This window comes from Mus caroli, unplaced genomic scaffold, assembly GCF_978045245.1.
Source record: "Mus caroli unplaced genomic scaffold, Mus_caroli_1 scaffold_9, whole genome shotgun sequence".
Taxonomy (NCBI): domain Eukaryota; kingdom Metazoa; phylum Chordata; class Mammalia; order Rodentia; family Muridae; genus Mus; species Mus caroli.
Genome location: NW_028227264.1, coordinates 38,167,198 through 38,187,293, shown reverse-complemented (window position 1 = coordinate 38,187,293; position 20,096 = coordinate 38,167,198). Strand labels below are relative to the sequence as shown.

Below are 20,096 nucleotides of genomic sequence, written 5' to 3'. Positions count from 1 at the left end.
CTGCCCTCGATAGAGTACAGGTTTATGAGTAATGATCAAGGTTTTATTGTTTTAAACACAACCAGGAGGTTGATATTGCCATTCTTATCTTGGAGTACAAAGTGCTTTTCTCTGGACTGTGACATGAGAATCATTTAATAATCCTGAAGGAGGCCAAAGTGCCTTCTGCTTCTGCCCTACCAGAGCCCATGAGCTCCGAGAAGAGAGAGGACCCTGGAGAAACTGACCTTTGAGCTCAGCGTAGTGTAACCTCAGGCACAGCTGAGGACCAGTGCCTTTGGGGATGCAGACAGCTGGAACAGAGACTGATTTCCAGGCTGGTGACTCCTTGTGTGCTCTTTGTGGGTGATTTTACTGTGTGCCCCCCTGAAGGACAAGCTGAGATGAGGAGATGCCATTTGCTGTTAGCATCGATGCTGCTCGCTCAAGTATGGAGAAAGGTGGATTCTGTCAGAACACAAGCAGCTCCAGGCTCAGCAGCTTCGACTTCCTGCATACCATAGTGCAAGTGTGGCAATCACAGGAAAAGTAACAAGAGTCTGCTCTCTCCTTCCTCTACATAGGTTCCAGGAGTCAAACTCAGGTCTTCAGGCTTGGGGGCAAGCACCCTTAACTGCTGAGCCACCTTGCCCATCCTTTAAATTATTGTGTGTTTGTGTGGTGTGTCTGTGTAAGTGCACTATAGTGTGTGTGGAAGTCAGAGGTCAACTTGTGAGAGCCAGTCCTCTTCTTGGGTTCTCACTGCGGGTTCTGGGGACCAAAGTGAAGCCATTAGGATGGTGTAGCAAACCCTTTTTACCCACTGAGCCATCTTGCCAGCCCTGACATTTTGATCTGTGTGCCTCTAAAGCCCATACTGATTTTCTAAGCTATTCTTTGTTTTCTCACAGTTGCCATATATAATCTGACCTCTAAGTGTGTATTTAACCCCTTCACTGCTAGTTCATTCACTATAATGTGGCCTTTGTTCCCCACACACCTACAGATCTGTTCTAGCTCCAGGGACAATTCTAGTCCTTGGGAACACGTTAATATGGTCACTTGTGTATCAATAACTTAAGTGACAGACTTTCCAGTCATTGTATGGATGCTGGGATGTGTTGGGAAGCAAATCTGACATGATCACTGTCAACAAGAGTGTAGAGTGTGATGGCAACAACCAATCAGAACACAGCAGCTCGTCGGAAGGGGACAGGTGACCTGAATAGGCATGATAAATGGGCAAGTCTCCTGTTTTCCACCTTGGGGCTGGAACTCAGGTCCTTGTATACACTAGAGAAGTACTCTACCAGTGAACTTGAACCCTAGACTAACAAGTCTCTTTTAGCCCTCCGAGAGGAGGAGCTTTTGGTGAAGTGTGGTGTGGTTTGTGCTTATAATCTCAGAACGTGGAAGGCCAAGGCAGGAGGCTTCTAATCTACCAGAGGATACAGAGTCAATTTGGGGCCAGCCTGGAATATACAGCTTTCTTTTCAAACAGGGTCTCTTGTTACCAGGCCAGATTCAAACTCAGAATTGTAGCCAAGGCTGGCCCTGCCTTACTGATCTGGCCTCTACTTCCCAAGGGCTGTGATCAGAGCCATGCACCACCATACCAGACAAGAAAAGCCACTTGATGGATCCATCCAGTTTTCTTTCTGTTTCTGATTTCTCAGTGTCTTCTGTGAACAAAGCCAAATACCTCTGTTCAGCTCAGCTTGATGCGATTCTGTCTCATAGAGTTAGATTCTACCTAATCCTAGCATCCATAATCGAAGTCGATTGTATCCTTAAAGTAAATTTGATGTAATTAAACTTTGGCAGAGAGGAAGCCAGATTTTAGAAATATCTGTAGAAGTAAAACTGATGGTGTGGTCGTGCACACCTGCATCTCCTAACTTGTGGGAGGCAGAAGCAGGAGGGTCAGGAGTTCAAGGTCATCCTTGACTCTGACTCAAAACTGAACCAAAACAAAAAGATAACATATTAAGCTGATATACCTGGGAAACAGTTTCTATTTTGTTAATCTTATTTTGCTAATAGATGTGCACTGGCCAAACCCACTAGTTGTGGTAGGGCACCTTTCCCACATCATCTTCCCTTCTCTTTCCATTACTTTGTTTTCCATCAAGTGTCTCTCAAAGGCACTCTCTAGGATTAGTCACCTCTGTCTCTTTTACAAAATGTCCAAGGTAACAGACTCATAGAAAGAAAGGTTTATTTTGGTCATGAGCCCAGAGGATTCAATCTGGAGTTGCTTGGCCTGGCTGCTCTGGGTCTAGACAAACAGATAAGCATGGCAGGATGCTCAAGTAGAAGATGGCTTCTCACATGGAAGCAAACGGATTGGCCCTTTGGGTGCCATGACAGGAAAGGAAGGAGGGAGGGAGAGAGGGAAGAGGGAGAAAGGGAGGGAGGGAGGAAGAGGAGAAGCTGGGGCAGTTTCACTTGCTTTCCCTTTAGGACTTTGATCAAGCAGATAACTGACACTAAAGGTCTTGCTGTGACTTAGGAACTATCTCTGCTGTGGTACCCAAGTTTTTCCAGAAATTACTGACTGGGCCAAAATACAGCAGTGTAAGGTCAGGCTAGAGAACCATACCTGACTTCTATGTCACATCTGCAGCCACTCAGTAATTCCTATAACTTTGAGGATAAGGAACTGATAGCTTATTAAATTTTACATTACTGAAAGCCAGAAGATATGGGTCTCCCTTTGCACAGACAGCCTTGGTACTTTAGTAATTTTAGAACTATTATTAAAAAAAGAAAAAAAAAAGACACTGCTATCCAAATTATGAGCTTACAAGAACAGCTAAACTCACAGAAAAGAAAACATAATTCATTCCATCTTCAAAAAGCCAAAGATCTTTGTAACTATTGCAAAAAGCCCAGCCATTTCAAGAAGACTCCAAGAAACTGAAATAGGAATTCTCCCACTGAAGTAGCAGGCCTGAGAGAACTTGAAAGAAAATGGAGAACAGAACAGGGCTGCTCCCCAAAATAAGGGAGGTTTTCATTGCTACCATGGTAAGAGAAATGGAATATTAACCAACAGGAAACAAAGCCTGGGGCTACTGGGTTAATTCCTACCAGGCTTAAAATCAACCTCAGCATAAAAATAAAACGCAAGTGGTGGGAATTACTAATTTATCCTTATTGACTTTAAGGCAAATCCTATTGTCTTAGTGCTGTTCTATGGCTAGGAAGAAGGACCACGGCAATTCTTATAAAGGGGAGCATTGAACTGGGGCTGACTTACAGTTCAGAGTCTTCGTCTATTACGCTCATGGCAGGGGACAGGAGCTGAGAGTTCTACATCCAGATCAGCAGGCAGAAGAAAGAGAGAGACACTGGGGCCCTACTTCAGCATCTGACACTTCATAGCCCACCCCTAGTGGCACACTTCCTCCAACAGTCATAGCTACTCTAACAAGGCCACACATTCTAGTCCCTTCAAATTGTGCCTCTCCCTATGAGCCAATGGGAGCCACTTTCATTCAAACCACTACACCTAAAATTTAAATAGGAAGAGACTAAGGCATCCCCTCTTTCTACTGGTAAACGGTGTCCCTGTTCATTTGTTGAGATGTGACTCTTTGGAAACAAAACGCTCACATATTCACCTCCCAAAGCTGGTAGTATCTTTCTTTAATTCAGGAACACTGAAAAGCCCCTATCCCAACATTTTCTCCATGCCACTTGTGAAGGGATCAAACAAGACCTTATAGAAGAAAACCAAATTCCACAAATTTCAGGAGAGTTTGTGCAAAACAAACAAACAAACAAACAAACAAAAAACAGATGTAGAATGAATAAGATTAACTGTGCCAGTTAAGGTAACAATAAATAAAAGCAAACCCTTGCCTAATATAAAAGATAAATACCCTTGAGGCAAGAAGTTCCAATGGACTCAAACCCATCATAGGAAACTATCAAGAAAATGGGCTTATCATCCCTGGTATGTGATGCCTCACATCACCCCAATATTACCTATAAGGAAGCAAAAATGGAAGAGGATAGAGACTTGTGCAAAATCTCCAGGCCATAAATGGCTAGTATTCTCTCACAATGCAGTGGTGCCTAAACCCCGCTCTGTTATCTAGAGCTCTTCAAACTACAGCCTGCTTTTCAATGACAGACCTTGCAGCAACTCTTTTAGTAGTCTTCTTGCATCAGATGAACAATTTTTGTTTCTTACACATAGGATAAATGGCAGTTCACTTGGCTTTATTTGCTAACATTTGTATTTGTGAGCATAACAGGACATTTTCAGACAGGATATGCAGTTATCTTTACTCCTGACATAATTGAGAGTGCTCATTTGCCTGACATTGCATCTGCTCAGAGGAATGAACTGCATTTAGCCAGAGTGTCTGCGCACTGGGCAGAAAACAAAACAACTAACATTCACACACGGCCGCTAGACATATGGAGTGGTGCGTTATGGCATGCTGTGGGGACAAAGAGGATTTATGCCTTCCTCTGGCCAACCCTTTCAAAACAGTTAACAAATTGGAGAATAACTAGACGTTATCTATTTGCCCAAATCATTAGCCACCATTAAAATCCCAAGACATTCAACTGGCAGTGGAGGTGGCAGCAGTGGTGGTATTGATGGTGGTGGTGCACCTTTAATTCCAGCACTTGGGAGGCAGAGGCAGGCAAATCTCTGAGTTTGAGGCCAGCCTGGTCCACAGAGTGAGTTCCAGGACAGTCAGGGCTACGTAGAGAAACCCTGTCTCAAAAAACAAAAACAACAACGACAAATCCCAAGACACTCTAAAACGGTGATTTTTCAACCTGTGGGTCACAACCCCTAGGAGGCCAAATATCAGATATCCTCACAATCAGATATCCTCACAATCAGATATTTACATTTGGTTCATAACAGTAGCAAAATTACAAAGTTATGAAGGAGCAACAAAAACAACTGTATGGTTAGTGGAGCCGCATGTGCTGTCTGTCTTGTTCATGATGTCTTGTCCATGTCTAGCCTCTTCCATCAGGCTAACAGAGGTGCCACACTAAAGAACAACTGGCAACATAAGGGTGGAAATCGCAATCCCCACAGTAATCTTTGGGTAGGTCCACATAGGAAGCCTATAATATCCCTAGGTGCCCAACTGCCTCTTCTGGAACATGTACATACACACTGGGCATCAGAAAAAAATGATCTCTTAGGGTAAGCTATAGTTCTGGAAATCCTCTCCAACAACAACTGACAAGGTATACTCAGGATGTCCTGTCTACCCCAAACACAAATACATAAGCCACTTCATGGGACACAGAGGCATTACCCTTTTCTGAATCGGCCATTTGGAACCTCACTTCCTCGATGATCCCAAGCCTTGGGCTGGGTGGAAGAGCATCACTGTGTCCCACTTAGGACTGCGTGCTCAACAGTCTCATTCTCAGCCCTGTGTCCCACTTAGGACTGCGTGCTCAACAGTCTCATTATCAGCCCTCTGACCAGATAGGTGGTTTTTGCACTGACTTCTACCCACTGCAAAAACAAAAGGCCGAGAGTAACACTTATGTAGGGGTGTAAATACAAGTCTTTAGAAGGCAGTTTGAAACTACATGCAATCAGGAAACCAGAAGTAGGTTCGTCCCTGGGTCCAATGATTGCCCCAGCCATGGGCTTTGAACTGACTTACAGCACCAGTCTAGAGTTCTGTCCTGTGGAGTAGGTCACAAAACCAAGCAGAAAGTGGTTAGCTACCTCCACGACACTTATGCCACCATTATACACAGGGGGCATCTTGCCTAGTAGGTTGGTATTGTAGCAGGCAGAGTCATTCTCACTTTAAAATGCCCTTAAATTTTTTTCTTTACCAATCTATTTTAAAATTTTTATTAAAAATTTTTATGATACAATGTATTTTTTTTAATTAGATATCTTCTTTATTTACATTTCAAATGTTATCCCCTTTCCTGGTTTCCCCTCCGAAAACCCACTATCCTCTTCCCCCCGCCCCCTGCTCACCAACCCACCCACTCCTGCTTCCTGGCCCTGGCATTCCCCTACACTGGGGCATAGAACCTTCACAGGACCAAGGGCCCCTCCTCCCATCGATGACCGACTAGGCCATCTGCCCTTAAAATTTTTGTGTTCTAAAGGTCCCTCTGAAAATTTCAAAACACACACTTTGAGACCGATCAGAAAACGTCTGAAATGGTCTAAGCAAGAAACGAAGACAAGCAGAGTAGGAATGGAGAGGAGTTGGACGCCAATTTAAGAAACCTTTCCGAGACAAACAAGGAAGAAGTTAATGATCACATGATTGAAGATAGAACGTTGGTTTATGGGTAACAAGACCAAGTTTTGTAGTAGCTTGGGAGTCTAAGTAGGAGGGGATATCAGAGACAGAAATTTAAGAGGAAAAGAACTTCAGATAAAAATTAGATTGTGATAACATTTGAGGCTATGGTCCCTGTGGTCAAATCTGTAGTCAGCTAAGGACACGGTCTTCCTTTTTCAGCTAGCATAGCTATTTGGCAAAGACAGACTGATGTCCAGGTCCACTCAACAATGTAATTGCCTGCAGGTTAAAACCAGTGTGGGCAAGTGCTTGCAACTCGTTTTGTCCCAGATTCTTTTCTTTAGCTATTGCTTCACCATTCAGTAAAGGCCAGCGGTGTTGTTGTCTGGCCTTTAGGAGCTGTTACTCTAACCTAATATTCCTATTTATAGATGGGACTGCGGTGGGATTCTGAGTGTTGTGTAAACTAACTGAAATACTTCACGTGTGAGTTTACACGTAAGGATCCACAACTATCTGTTCAGTGAGAAGCTGACGTTCAACATTCTCATACGTCTAAGGAGCAAGGGCAACGGTTTGGAAATCATGTAGAGACAAGACCTTCGGGTTTCCAGGTGACCCAGGAGGCTGCGGAAGTTGCCATCTTGCAGTTCCAGGCCGGGTTTCTTCCAACGTTTTGCAACTTGGGATCGTCTTGTGTATGGGTTGCAGCTTGTACATCTTTGGCCTACAGTCCCCAGGCCGCGAAACTCACCTAACTGAGACTTCTCACCTGGGCCAGGCTGTCCGATCCCCAAGGCAACCACATCAACTTCCGGTTTGAGGAAGCCTCCTGATTGGCCAGCGGCTTTATTTCCGGCCCGTGATCCGTGCAGGCGCTCTGCTACGGTGAGGGCCCCGCGCCTGCGCGGCGGGAGGCTCCGCTCCCGGGTCACGCTCGCGCGGGCTGGTCCCGGCGTTGTTGGCGTCGGGGGAGACCTGGGACTCGAGGGCTGGGCCGGGCGGGGCCGGGCCGGGCACCGCCCTGCACACCTGAGGCCTGGTGCACGGAGCACGGCAGGTGGAGCCGCCACGCTGGAGTTGGAGCTGGAGTTCGGTGGGGCGGGAGGGCAGCGGCTCCTCCCAGCCGGCCCGGGCGCAGAGAATGAGTCGGAAGCCGTGGCCTCCGTGCGGAAAGGCTGTGCCCAGAGCGTGCTGCGCTGGTTCACCACCGTGGTGCTGTGTGCCGCCTTCCTGGGGCTGGTGAGAGCTGGGCCCAAACCCTCCAGGCCACGGCTGGAGCAGGCGTCCTGCAGGGGACGTGGTCTCCTTAGTGCCCTGCATCGTGTGTGACCCCTGGTGTATATTGGTTAATCCTCCTGAGTCTCAGTTCTGTCATCTGGAAAAACGGGCAAAATTAATACGTTTCCAGCACGAGCAAGCTAAGTTTCCCCCGGAAAACGGGGAGATACAAGATGGGGAGCCTGCTCCCCTTCACTCACTCACTGAAGCTCCAAATTGATCACAGAAAAGCTGCTTTGAGGGGGCCTGACCAAATCCAACCAACTGCTTTATTTCGCAGATGGGAAAAAGGGCCCAGAGAAGAAAGTGGCTTTTCTGGTTAACTGATAGTATCAAGGACCTGTTGCTTACCCTGTATATGTCCTGTTTAAATCAAGCCTTTAGATCCTTAAATGATTTTCTTCACTCAAGTGCAAGAACTAAAAACGCCTTAAAGACAGTGTTCCCCAGTGTAGCACCTACTGCTGACCCGAAACGTCCTATTGTAGACCAGATGGCTGTAACTCATTGTGTAGATCAGGATGGCCTCAAATTTCAGAGATCCTCCTGCCTCTGCCTCCTGAGTGCTGGGATGAAAGCTATAAACCACTGACCTAAAGTGATAACTTTTGACTCGAGTGCTATGAGAGCTAAACCTTTGACAGAGTCCCTTCTGGTCCCTCAATTGGAGCTTCAGTTTCTTAAAATTATTTTGATGGGAAAGTAGGGAAGAAAGAAAGCGTTGCAGATACTGGAGCCCCTTGCGTGTACCAGGTATTGCAAGTGATTGTAGGAAGATCTGAATGAACATGCTGTGGCCCTGTGTGCTCCTGGTCTTTGTCCTTGGTTGCGGGTGCTTGGGGCAGGGAAAACACTCTTGGTTTGGAGCAGAACAGTGCAGCACAATCAGGTTTTGTTGTTTGTTTATTACGTACAGGGCGCTGACCCAAGGACTTCATGCTAGGCTTTCACTGAGCTGTGTCCCCAGCCCACAATCCACGGTTCTCAAAACTCAGAAAAGATTCCTTAAAGGTTTTTAGGAATTTCATCTAAAACGGAGGTCTTTAGTTCTTGGCAGTATATTGTGTAACATCTTATTGTTAAAATCATTCTGTCTGTGTTACATTTTGCTAAGAAAGCCTTACAGTCCTTACCTCTCCTGATAGCTTTGGAGTGTGAGGAAAACTGTAGATATAATGCTCATTAGATTACTTATCGTCAGCATTAGACAGTTCAAAGGAACAACTCCTTGTGCGCCAGAAATATTGGCATCTTAATGTAAAAATCAAAATTTGGTGCTTCGTAATTAAAAAATTTTAGCAATTAAATTTCTTATTTATGCATATAGCATATTTGAAAATATAAGTATATATTTTGAGAATAGTCTGTTACATTCTAAATCCTTGTGCAGATGGTGTGTGTCAAGGCCAGAGGTGTCGTGCTCAATTGCCCTCCACCTTATTCATTGACAAGGCCTCCCACTGAACCTGGAGCTCACCCATTCAGCCAGACTAGCTGGCCGGTGAGCCCTGGGGATCTCTTTCCTTTTTCTTCGGTGTGGGGTTCTAGGCATGCTGCTGTTTCTATGTGTCCTGGCTAGTTTTATGTCAATCCAACACAGGCTAGAGTCATCTGAAAAGAGAGAACCTTAATTGAGAAATGCCTCCAGAAGATCTAGCTATAGGGCATTTTCTTAATTAGTGACTGATGGGAAGGGCCCAGACCATTCATTGTGGGTAATGCCATCCCTGGGCTGGTGGTCCTGGGTTCTATAAGGAAGCAGGCTGAGCAAGCCAGTAAGCAGCACCCCTCCATGGCCTCTGCATCAGCTCCTGTCTTCAGGTTCCTGTCTAGATTGAGTTGCTGTCCTGACTTTCTTCAGCGATGGACTATGGTGTGGAGGTGTAAGCCCTTTCCTCCCCAACTTGCTATTTGGTTATGGTGTTTCATCGTAGCAATTAAAACTCAAACTAAGACAAGTTGGTACCAGGATAGTGGGGTATTGCTGTGACAGGCCTGAACATGTTGTTTGGGATTGTGGAAGGACCATGCTGTTCTTGTAGGAATGTGGAAGATAGAAATGTTGAGAGCTGGGGCTGGAGATGTGACTCGGGTTTAGAGCACTGGCTGTTGTTCCAGAGGTCCTGAGTTCAATTCCCAGAGCCCACAGCTATAGCTGTCTATAATGGGATCTGATGCCCTCTTGTGGTGTGCAAGAGTGCGTGCAGACCAAGTACTCATATACATGCCAACATCTAAAAAGAAAAACAGTGCTGAGAGCAGTACAGTCGATGGAGGCCTGGCTTGGGAAGTTTCCGAGGGAAGCAAACACTCCCGGCCATTGGAGTTGAGAATCTGTGCCTTTGCTTTGCTGGGGTAGTAGATGCTGCTCAGCTGGGCCGGAAGAGTCCATTCCAGATGGTCTGGGAAGTGTTTTCCCAGAGTCAGCACACAGGAGCTTCGTCCCAGGAGTGGCCAAGGTTGCGCCTCTTCTTGGCAGCCCACTGTAGTATAAGTCACCAGGTGGTGCTGTCTTTGGAGGCATTAAAGAGTCGTGGAGAAAAGCTGAGGCCTGGCACTGTGTGGTAGGGCTGGAGTCTATGAAGAGAGCCCAGGAGAAGCTATTAGTGAAAGTGTTGCAGCAGAAGACCCCCACATTTTGGAGATGCCAGTACCTTGGGATGGCCACCAAGATCAGTGGGTGTAAGTGGAGTGGAGGCGGTTGGAGCCTAAAAGACAGCTTGTGTACTACAGAAGGCAGCACTGGAAAAGTGACCCAAGCCCAGAAGATCATGACAGTTGGACATTGGATTATTCACACTTTTAGAGTTTGGTTTTGCTTTTCTTAAGATTGTAACTGCTCTGGGTTTTCCCCTCTTGAAGTAAAAAAAAGTATTTAATTTTTATTTTACAGGAGTTCACAGCTGAGAGACTGGATTTTAAAGTGTTTGAATTTGTAAAGATTGGAACCTTTAAAGTTTGCAAAATGTTTTATATTGTGTTGTTGATGTTAATGTGGGATCCTGGGGATGAACAAGACAGGAAAGGTGGTGGCTTAACAGTGATATGTTTGTGTATCAGGTTGACAGGGGGTCACTTGCCCTGGACTAGTTTTATGTCAACTTGAGAGATGCTAAAGTCATCTGAGAGGAAGGAACCTCAGTTGAGAAAATCTCTCCACAAGATCTGGCTGTTAGGCATTTCTTAGTGATTGATGGGGGATGGCCCAGCCCATTGTGGGTGACGCTATCCCTGGGCTGGTGGTCCTGGGTTCTATAAGAAGGCAGATGGAGCAAGCTGTGAGGAGCAAGCCAGTAAGCAGCACCCTCCCATGGTCCCTGCATCAGCTCCTGCCTCCTGTCCTAGCCTGCCTTCCTTCAAGGATGGACTTTAGTGTGGAGGTATAAGTCAGATAAACAAACCCTTTCTTCCCTAACTTGCTGGGTTTCCTGGTGTTTGACTGTAGCAATACAAACCCTAACTAAAACACTGCCCTTCCTGTGTGACTGGTGGGGGTCCAGACTCAGGGCCTAATGTCCATGCAGCGAGCACTTCACTGACTGAGCCATCTCCCTAGCCTCTGGTTTGTTGCATATTCATTATTAATATGGAATGGTCCTTTAAGGTATTGATTAATGCTAGACAGTTAAAAGAGAAAGTTAAATAGTTTTATAAGTTGTGTGTGCTGGGATGCACTGGTAGTAGCAGCATGTGGGAGGCTGAGACCAGCAGATAGAGGACGTCTTGAGCTACAGAGCAAGTTTGAGTCCCCAAACAAGACAAAAACTTTAAAGAAAGTATCAAAGGTTATGGCTAGAAGGCCACTGGGGAGTCTGTGGCTTTACTGTTGATAATGTGCATGTTTTCTTAGTTCCACAGTCCCTGTGGTAGACTGTTATCTCCCTCCTGTGGTTTTGTTACAGTGGGAAAGCTACTTCTTGGTCAGTGGTCCAGCGATAGTAAGGGGCTCTCTTGCTTTTAACTATAGGGACTAAGTGTTGCTATCCTGGGGCCCACCTTTCCAGACTTGGCAAAGAACGTGAACAGAAACATCAGCAGCCTGTCTCTGATTTTCGTGGGCCGGGCCTCAGGATATTTATGTGGCTCTATGATTGGAGGAGTCCTGTTTGGCTGTATAAATCATTTTTTGCTTTTGGGTAAGTAAACACCGCTCTTCTTTGTTCCTGTCAACAAATTTACAACTCAGCTCTAAATGGGGAAGATGGTGGATACCTGAGCCAGGCAGCGTGCTGGCATCCACTGTGGGAGCTGGGAAGTCTGGACTGATTCCCTGGGAACTCGATGGGCCCTGGGTGTGAGTGTTGGCCACGAGAGCAACGCTGACTTTACTGTGAGATACGCTCCACTCCAGGCACATGCACTGACTGACCATGAAGCTCTGCATATCTGGGGTGGGGCAGGGCTTCTGGGGCCACGGGGGAGGGGGAGGGGGCGGTGTCAGAATGAGTTCCTGGAACCTGGCCAGGTTCTGTGGACTTGGGCTTGAGATGAAGGGACAGGGAATGGTAGGGAAGTGATAATAGGCTGCACTTCTGTCCTGCCCTTGTCAGAGCTGAGCATGGACTGAGCACCTTGGATCCTGACCCTGGAAAAGAGGGCAGAGCTGCTGGCATGCCATTTTCAATAAATTGGGAAGATTAAAGACAAATCAATTGATGTATTAAAACTCCCATTGAAGCAAGAATATTTTGTTGGTGATGATTAAGTAAATACTGTGTTACCAAAGCAATGCTGTGCTTTAGCTGAGTTCTTCCTGTTTCTTCTCAGGGGTTTCCCTTTCTGCTACCACAGTTGGTCTTTATCTCATGCCATTCTGCAAGACAGCAGCCCTACTGATTGTCATGATGTCTGTCTTCGGGGTTTCCATGGGCATTCTGGATACAGGTTAGTGAATCCTTTATTGTCACCTGTGCTGTTTGGGACACTACTGCTAGGAAAAGGACAGCTGATGACATCACGCTATCACAGGAACATCAGACTGGGACCGTGGCACCTAGTCAGGGCCACTGTCCTAGCAATCAGAACATCCATTTTCCAGCATTCACCTGTGCAGGAAACAGAAAGTGTGTTTCTCTGTAAGCAAGAGCTGATTTAGAATAGCCTAACCTGAAGGATGGTCTTTCCCTGGACAGACACGCAGGCTTTCCTTTTAGGATAGATAGAATCCAGCCATCTTACTGTAGGAAGCTGTAATGGTTGGGAGGACAAAGCAAGTAGAGAGCTGCTGTGTGCCGCAGAAGAACAGACACAGCGTCCAGCCGAGTTGTGAGCTCAGTGAAGCCTTTCCTGGAAAGCCCCTGTTTCCTATCAGTAGAGCCTCTTCATAGAGCAATGTGGCATTTGTTCACCTCTAACTCCAGCATTCTATCCCTTCCTTTCCTCCTCTCATGTTGTTTTGTTTGGTTGTGAAGTTACAGAGTAGAAATGTGTGTTTATCTGAAAGTTAAGAGAGCCAAAGAATGTATGCTTCTGGCTGTCACCTCATAGGGTCTTCATTGGGACAGTGCAGAGTCTGACAACTGAGCTTGGAGCATCAGGACCTTTGGTGTTGACTTCTGTGACAGTTACTACTAGGTGCAAAAATACAAGGCTTTGATGATTGGCCACTGTCTGATGCCAATCCTCCCTCTCCCTCTCCCTCTCCCTCTCTCTCCCTCTCCTCCCTCTCCTCCCTCTCCCTCTCCCTCTCCCTCTCCCTCTCCCTCTCCCTCTCCCTCTCCCTCTCCCTCTCCCTCTCCCTCTCCCTCTCCCTCTCCCTCTCCCTCTCCCTCTCCCCCTCCCCCTCCCCCTCCCCCTCCCCCTCCCCCTCTCCCTCTCCCTCTCCCTCTCCCTCTCCCTCTCCCTCCCTCCCTTGTAAGTAGATAGGTGTGTTATTTCAGTATGTCCCTCAGTGTGGTGTTAGCACATGCTATGAAAAGCCTTTGCTAATGTGCCTGGCTCTAGAGGGCAGTGGTTTACCAGCTGATAGATTCTGTATGTTAGGAGGAGATGCTGTGATGCACAGTCTGCGGGTGATCATGGGTCAGAGCTCCTTAAGTGAAGCCTTCCTGGTTATAGGTAGTGTCAGCTTCCCTTTTGTTCTTAAGTAGCAATGTAGTGTTCTCACTAAATGATTGTTAATTCAATCATTTCCTTTGTTGGTAGGTGGAAATGTCCTCATCTTGGATCTCTGGGGGGACAAAGGACCCCCACATATGCAGGCCTTGCACTTCAGTTTCGCCTTGGGTGCCTTTCTGGCTCCCCTGCTGGCTAAATTGGCCTGGGGTACAACAGCATCTGCTCAGAATCACACCAAGCCCCAGTCTGACCTTTCAGCCTTGAACCAATCCTTTGAAGCCACCTCTGTGTTTGCGGTACCCGATGACAAGAATCTGCTGTGGACATATGCTTCTATTGGCACCTATGTTTTAGTAGTTTCTGTCTTTCTGTTTGGTCTATTTTGTAAGAAACATTCAAGGCAAACAAAATCCGCAGCATCTGCTCAGGGAGCTCGAAGGGCTAAATATCACAGGGCCCTGCTATGCCTGCTCTTCCTCTTCTTCTTCTTCTATGTGGGAGCTGAGGTGACCTACGGCTCTTTTGTATTCTCCTTCGCTACCACCCATGTTGGCATGGAAGAGAGCAAGGCAGCTGGCTTGAACTCCATCTTCTGGGGAACCTTTGCAGCCTGCAGGGGCCTGGCCATCTTCTTTGCCACATTCTTACAGCCTGGAACCATGATTGTGTTGTGTAACATTGGCAGCCTGGCATCATCTTTCTTTCTGGTACTTTTTGACAAGAGCCCTCTTTGTCTCTGGATAGCGACTTCTGTGTATGGAGCCTCAATGGCAGCCACGTTTCCCAGCGGCATCTCCTGGATTGAGCAGTACACCACCTTAACTGGGAAATCTGCAGCATTCTTTGTAATTGGCGCTGCCCTGGGAGAAATGGCCATTCCTGCAGTGATCGGAATTCTTCAGGGACACTACCCAGATCTGCCAGTAGTTCTGTACACATGTCTGGGCTCAGCCATATTCACAGCTGTTTTATTTCCTGTGATGTATAAATTAGCCACCTTACCCCTGGAATGCCAGCACAAAGGAACAAGGAAGAGCGAGGACCAGAAAGCTCTGCTCTCCAGCTCTGAGCTACAGGACTGTGAGGAGGAGAACGAGGAGGACGATGCAGAGAAGTGGAACGAGATGGATTTTGAAGTGGTTGAAATGGGTGATCCAGTTCAGGAGTCTGCAAGGGAGACTTCTAGAGAAGAGGGCTCCAGTCAGGTCCTTCCGGATGGACTGATTGCTGAGCCCCTTTCAGCCAACAGCAGTAATTCTCTTGTGAATCATCAGGACAAAAGGGATTAACACGAATTGGCTTACCATTGGACACCATTCAGGGCAGAGCTCTGGCTGACTTTGAGCATGCTCTTGCACTTGAAATTTGTGTCTGATCATTTGGAGTGTTTCGAATTCTCAGTCTTCTGTAAATTACCGTTCGTTGTTGTGCACTGGGATCTTGTTAGGAGACTGTTTTGTAGTCTCCACCTTACAGAAGGTGTTGGTGTGTGAAGAGCTGGGTAGTGTGCCAGGGGTCAGCACTGTAGAAAATGAGCTGATTTGCTGAGCAAAGACCTGTGCTGTGCAGTCACACCCCGACACGAGCCAGTTGTCATGACAAAGAGCATCTTTGGAGATGGGAAGATAGTTTTCTTTTACCCTCTGTGTAGGGTTGAACTGAAAAATACTGTTGACTATTTATTCCTGTGAGAACACACATAGGCTATGCTTCCTCCCTGACTTCATGTTCAGCTCTGACAAAAGCCTCCTGTGATTCTAGAAATGCAATGAGATTATTTTTAACCTCCAGGGATTGTGTTTGTTTTGTTTCTTGAGTCTTTTATAGTCCAGGCTGGCCTGGAATTTACTAAGTAGGCCAGGTTGGCCTCTAACTCACTGTTCTGTTTCTGTCTCCTGAGTTTTGTAATAGAGACGTGTGCCACCATGCATGGTGAAACATGTAAGTTTTAAAGTTGTATCATATTTTTTCTAAAATAGTCCATTCATTTCAAATGTGCAAACCAAAACTGCCGGGTAGCCCTATGAGTGCTGGAGCTCGTGCAATCCTGACGTTTGACAGGCATGGTGTGTAGTGGTACTGATGCGTTCATTGATCTACAACATGACCTTTCCCTTACTCTCAAGGGAATTTTAATTCTTGTTTCCCACACATTTAAGAAAAACCCAAACCATCTTGCCAATCACTCTCATATTCATTGGTACAGCGGTTCATTGCATTTCAGAGATTATAGTATTTTTGCTGACACTTTAAAAAGAGGTTATTTTTATATGCTGTTGTCTGTGTCATTCAGAAAGCATCTGGGGACACGTTGATTTTATATATTATCTTCTTGTCTAGTGCTGTTGACTTGACACAGGGCCTTGCACTTGTTAGTTACTTGCTTTACCAGTGAGCTACATGCCCAGCTCTTGGGTTTTACTTATAGGAGCTGTTTTAAAGTTACTATGTAAGTTGCAGCGGTATGAACGGGTCCTCTGGTGCCCTCAGCCTGCCTCCTTAGCAGAGGCTGGAGCGGGCCTTGCTGTTATAGGATTTGACCCTCACTGGGTTGGGGTATTACATATAGTCTGTAAGCCAAGCTAAACGTTTAGTTTACAGATGAGCCCTCATCTGGTTGTGGTGATCGGAGGACCCATGTCCACCTCCAGGACCACTCCATGAGCTTAAAGTACCTGGAAACCAAATCAAGATGGAAGACAGTGGGATGGCCAAGGATGAGGAGTACAGCTTCACAAGTGTGACAGAGCTAGCCTGGGCCAGCCTTTGGTGACTGTAGTCTGGGCCAGCATTTGGTGACTCTAGTCTGGGCTAGCCTTTGGTGACTCTAGTCTGGGCCAGCCTTTGGTGACTCTAGTCTGGGCCAGCCTTTGGTAAATGACTTGTACCTTTTCTCAAGTTTTATGCTGACCGACAATGAATTGCTACGTGACTGCAATATGTTTGAAATCTCTTACAAAACTTTATGAATTGGTTTTTTTTAAGTGCTTACTTTCCTAAAAAAATTATAATAAAGATTAATATTTTTTTTCTCTGTGTGACTGTTGACTGCTTTGTAGCATCTGTGGAAGTATACCACATGGGTGTCTGGTTCCCAGAGAGGTCAGGAAAAGGGGTCAGCTCCCCTGGAACTGGAGTTACAGACATTGTCAGCGACCATATGGTTGCTGGAATTGAACCCAGGTCTTCTGAAAGAGCAGCCAATGTTCTTAACTGCTGAGCCATCTCTCCAGCCACACAACACATTTCTTGAGTACTACCCATTATTGCCATGGCCACCCTGGTTCAGGTTACTAACACAACACTGGGGTGCTGGGTGAAGAAGCTGGCAGTGGAGATTGTGGCTCCTCCTATACCTGTTGCTCTCACTAGAGATTGGGAATGAGCTTTGTCCTGCTTTAGAGCATGGCATCAGGCAAGCAGTGGTTATTTTGCTAAAAGCACATTCTACCTTCAACACCTACTTTACAGGGCAGAAGATGGCATCAAGGAGAGAGGCATGGTGATAAGAACTTGACATCAAGCTGGGTGGTGGTGGCACATACCTCTTATCCCAGCACTCGAGAGGCAGAGGCAGAACTCTTAGTTTGAGGCCAGCCTGGTCTACAAATAGAGTTCCAAGACAACCAGGTCTGTGACACAGGGAAACCCTATCAGTATAAACCAACTAACCAACCAAAACAACAACAGAAACAAACCTTGACATAGAACTTGAAAATCTAGAGACTGCCATATCTGGGGATCCATCCCATAATCAGCTTCCAAACGCTGACACCATTGCATACACTAGCAAGATTTTGCTGAAAGGACCCAGATATAGCTGTCTCTTGTGAGACTATGCTGGGGCCTAGCAAACACAGAAGTGGATGCTCACAGTCAGCTATTGGATGGATCACAGGGCCCCCAATGGAGGAGCTAGAGAAAGTTCCCAAGGAGCTAAAGGGCTCTGCAACCCTATAGGTGGAACAACATTATGTACTAACCAGTACCCCGGAGCTCTTGACTCTAGCTGCATATGTATCAAAAGATGGCCTAGTCAGCCATCACTGGAAAGAGAGGCCCATTGGACTTGCAAACTTTATATGCCCCAGTACAGGGGAACGCCAGGGCCAAATGTGGGAGTGGGTGGGTAGGGGAGTAGGGGGAGGGTATGGGGGACTTTTGGGATAGCATTGGAAATGTAAATGAGGAAAATACCTAATAAAAATATTTTAAAAAAAGAAAAAGAAAATCCACATTAGAAATTCACCAAACCAAAATGTAAATGGCCAAATGAGAATATAGCTGTTGTCACAGTGTGTAATGTATTTCTGTATTGGAAAGAAACAATTGAGTTCAATTATAAACACTATTCTTGGGAGCTGGAGAGATGGCTCAACAGTTAAGAGCACCAACTGCACTTCCAGAGGTCCTGAGTTCAATTCCCAGCAACCACATGGTGGTTCACAACCATCTATAATGGGATCTGATACCCTTTTCTGGTGTGTCTGAAGACAGCAATGGTATACTCATATACATAAAATAAATAAATCTTAAAAAAAAAAAAGACTAGAAACACTATCCTTAGGAAAGCTATTCTTGTACCCAGTAACCAATGGCCAAGTTTATTGCAGACAAATCAAGTAACAGCTCAGCATGACTTGACTGCACGCTGAGTGTCACTGACAGGGAGGACTGTGCTCTTTGCTGGAGCTTGGACATATCTTCCAGGGATGCCTGCTTGTTGGCAATGTAACTGCTGAGTGAAGCTCCTATTTTCTGCTGGCTGTGCCTGGTCGGTTCTGTGTGTGTGTTGACATTTCTCCAGGGCCTAGTCTCCGCTCCCCTTACAACAGGCAGCCTGTTCAAAACTATCAGAAGACCCCCTCTCTAGTCAGCAGATCCCTCCAGCCTGGAGCTGTGTGGCCTGTGATGGATTTACAGGAGTTGCTTCCTGACACAGTTACCCTCTTGGGCTGGTTTGAAGTCAATCCCAGGCTCTGCCCATCCAGACATGAGGCTAGAACAGCCTTATGAAGCTGGAATTCATTGTAGGGATGGTCTCATATTCATGCAAGTCAATTTCAAAAAGGATTAAAAACTATAGCTGAGGTAAAAAGTCTTAATGATTTGAGGTGTAGCCTTGTATTAGAGGGTTCTCTAGAGGAACAGAACTTATAAAATGAATGAATGGATGAATGAATGAATGAATATAGGCTGTAATGCCAGTGAAGGGGAGTGGACTTGAGGAATGAACTTGCTAGCGAGAACAAGAACAAGCAGGCAAAGAGAGTGAGTTCCCCTCTTCCATGTCCTTTATGCCAGCAGAAAGTGTGGTCTAGGAGGAAGGTGGACTTTCCCACCTCAGAGCTCTGTGTTAAAGATGTATCTTCCCACTTCAGTTTTTTTTTTTAATTAAAAAAGTCCTGCATAGGTGTGCCTAGTCATTTTATGTTTTAAATACAGATAAAGCCAAGCTGATAACAAAGAATAGCTATCCCAGGCTCAAACCTTGTCAGCTTGACACAATCATATCTCCATAGGTCATGCTTAACTTACAAATGAAAACAATAACTGGGTACAATTACATCTAACATAATAGATAGAACTATCCCATGAATAATTGCAAACAGGTATATTTAGTCAGGTCATAATTATGACAAAATGATATAACTATCCCTCATACACAAACACATTATGGATGTAGAATAGGTGGCAATAGAAGGTTGATATCTGTCCAGCTCTAGTGCTTTAAGGCTTACTATAAATATAAAAGTTTTGTGTCTTTTATTTGGGAACTAAATGATCTAAGATGGGGTAGAAATCCTCAAATAATATTTACTGTCACAAATTTCATGATTTCTGTTTAGTTTCTATATTGATGATGTAAGAGCCCTGAGGCCTTACCCTGGGTGCGCGACCCCCCAAAACACAACTTGATGACAGATCGCTGCAATGGCAAGAGGTTTATTCTGACACACGTGGGGTTGCTCAGCCTCGCAGAAAGTCAACCCCGAGCTCAAAAAGCACAGCTCTTTTGTACTCTTTTTATGGTGGGTTGAACAGCTATATTATAATTGGTCAGCAAAGCAGCAGTAGATTTTTAAACTCATTGGTTAGCTATTGATGTGGCAAGAGGTTCTGGTGGCAAGGTCAGGGTAGTTTGTGTTTTTTTTTTCTCAGAATTTAGTGTGGGGCAGGTATTTTTATTATGGTTATTTTTCTGAGAATAGCTAATCTTATTTTTGGCAGCTGTATACTTGGTGTGGTCATTTTGACTGTTAAAACTATGTTTCTACATTTGGTGTCAAAACTATGTTTCTACAATGGTACACTGGTGAGAGTGGGGTGTTGAAGTCTTCCACTATTAATGTGTGGGGTTCAATGTGTGATTTAAGTTTTAATAATGTTTCTTTTTTGAATGTGGGTACCCTTGCATTTGGGGCATAGATGTTCATAATTAAGACATCATTTTGGTGGATTTTTTTCGTTGATGAGTATGAAGTATCCTTCCCCATTTCTCTTGATTAAATT

The 20,096-nt window shown here is 45.6% G+C and overlaps 1 protein-coding gene across 2 annotated transcripts; it reads left to right on the top strand.

Annotated features, from left to right (window-relative positions):
* The first annotated feature begins 7,149 nt into the window (after nucleotides 1-7,149).
* Nucleotides 7,150-16,599, top strand: Slc60a2 (solute carrier family 60 member 2). 2 transcript variants are annotated; one of them, XM_021174693.3, is made up of 4 exons: nucleotides 7,150-7,487; nucleotides 11,494-11,662; nucleotides 12,294-12,410; nucleotides 13,671-16,599. In XM_021174693.3, exons 2-4 carry the CDS (start codon nucleotides 11,614-11,616, stop codon nucleotides 14,870-14,872), a joined length of 1,368 nt encoding a protein of 455 aa, XP_021030352.2. In that variant the 5' UTR covers nucleotides 7,150-7,487; nucleotides 11,494-11,613; the 3' UTR covers nucleotides 14,873-16,599. The 2 variants fall into 2 exon arrangements, with proteins under 2 accessions (XP_021030352.2, XP_029338745.2); XM_029482885.2 differs by having other exon boundaries at nucleotides 7,380-7,487; nucleotides 11,531-11,662.
* The last annotated feature ends 3,497 nt before the right edge of the window (nucleotides 16,600-20,096 follow it).

Excerpts from the sequence above, each read along its gene's own strand:
- Slc60a2 (XM_021174693.3), top strand. The coding sequence starts at position 11,614 with ATGATTGGAGGAGTCCTGTTTGGCTGTATAAATCATTTTTTGCTTTTG. Across the intron at positions 11,663-12,293 it reads AAATCATTTTTTGCTTTTGG|GGGTTTCCCTTTCTGCTACC; the intron begins GTAAGTAAACAC and ends GTTTCTTCTCAG. Across the intron at positions 12,411-13,670 it reads CATGGGCATTCTGGATACAG|GTGGAAATGTCCTCATCTTG; the intron begins GTTAGTGAATCC and ends CTTTGTTGGTAG.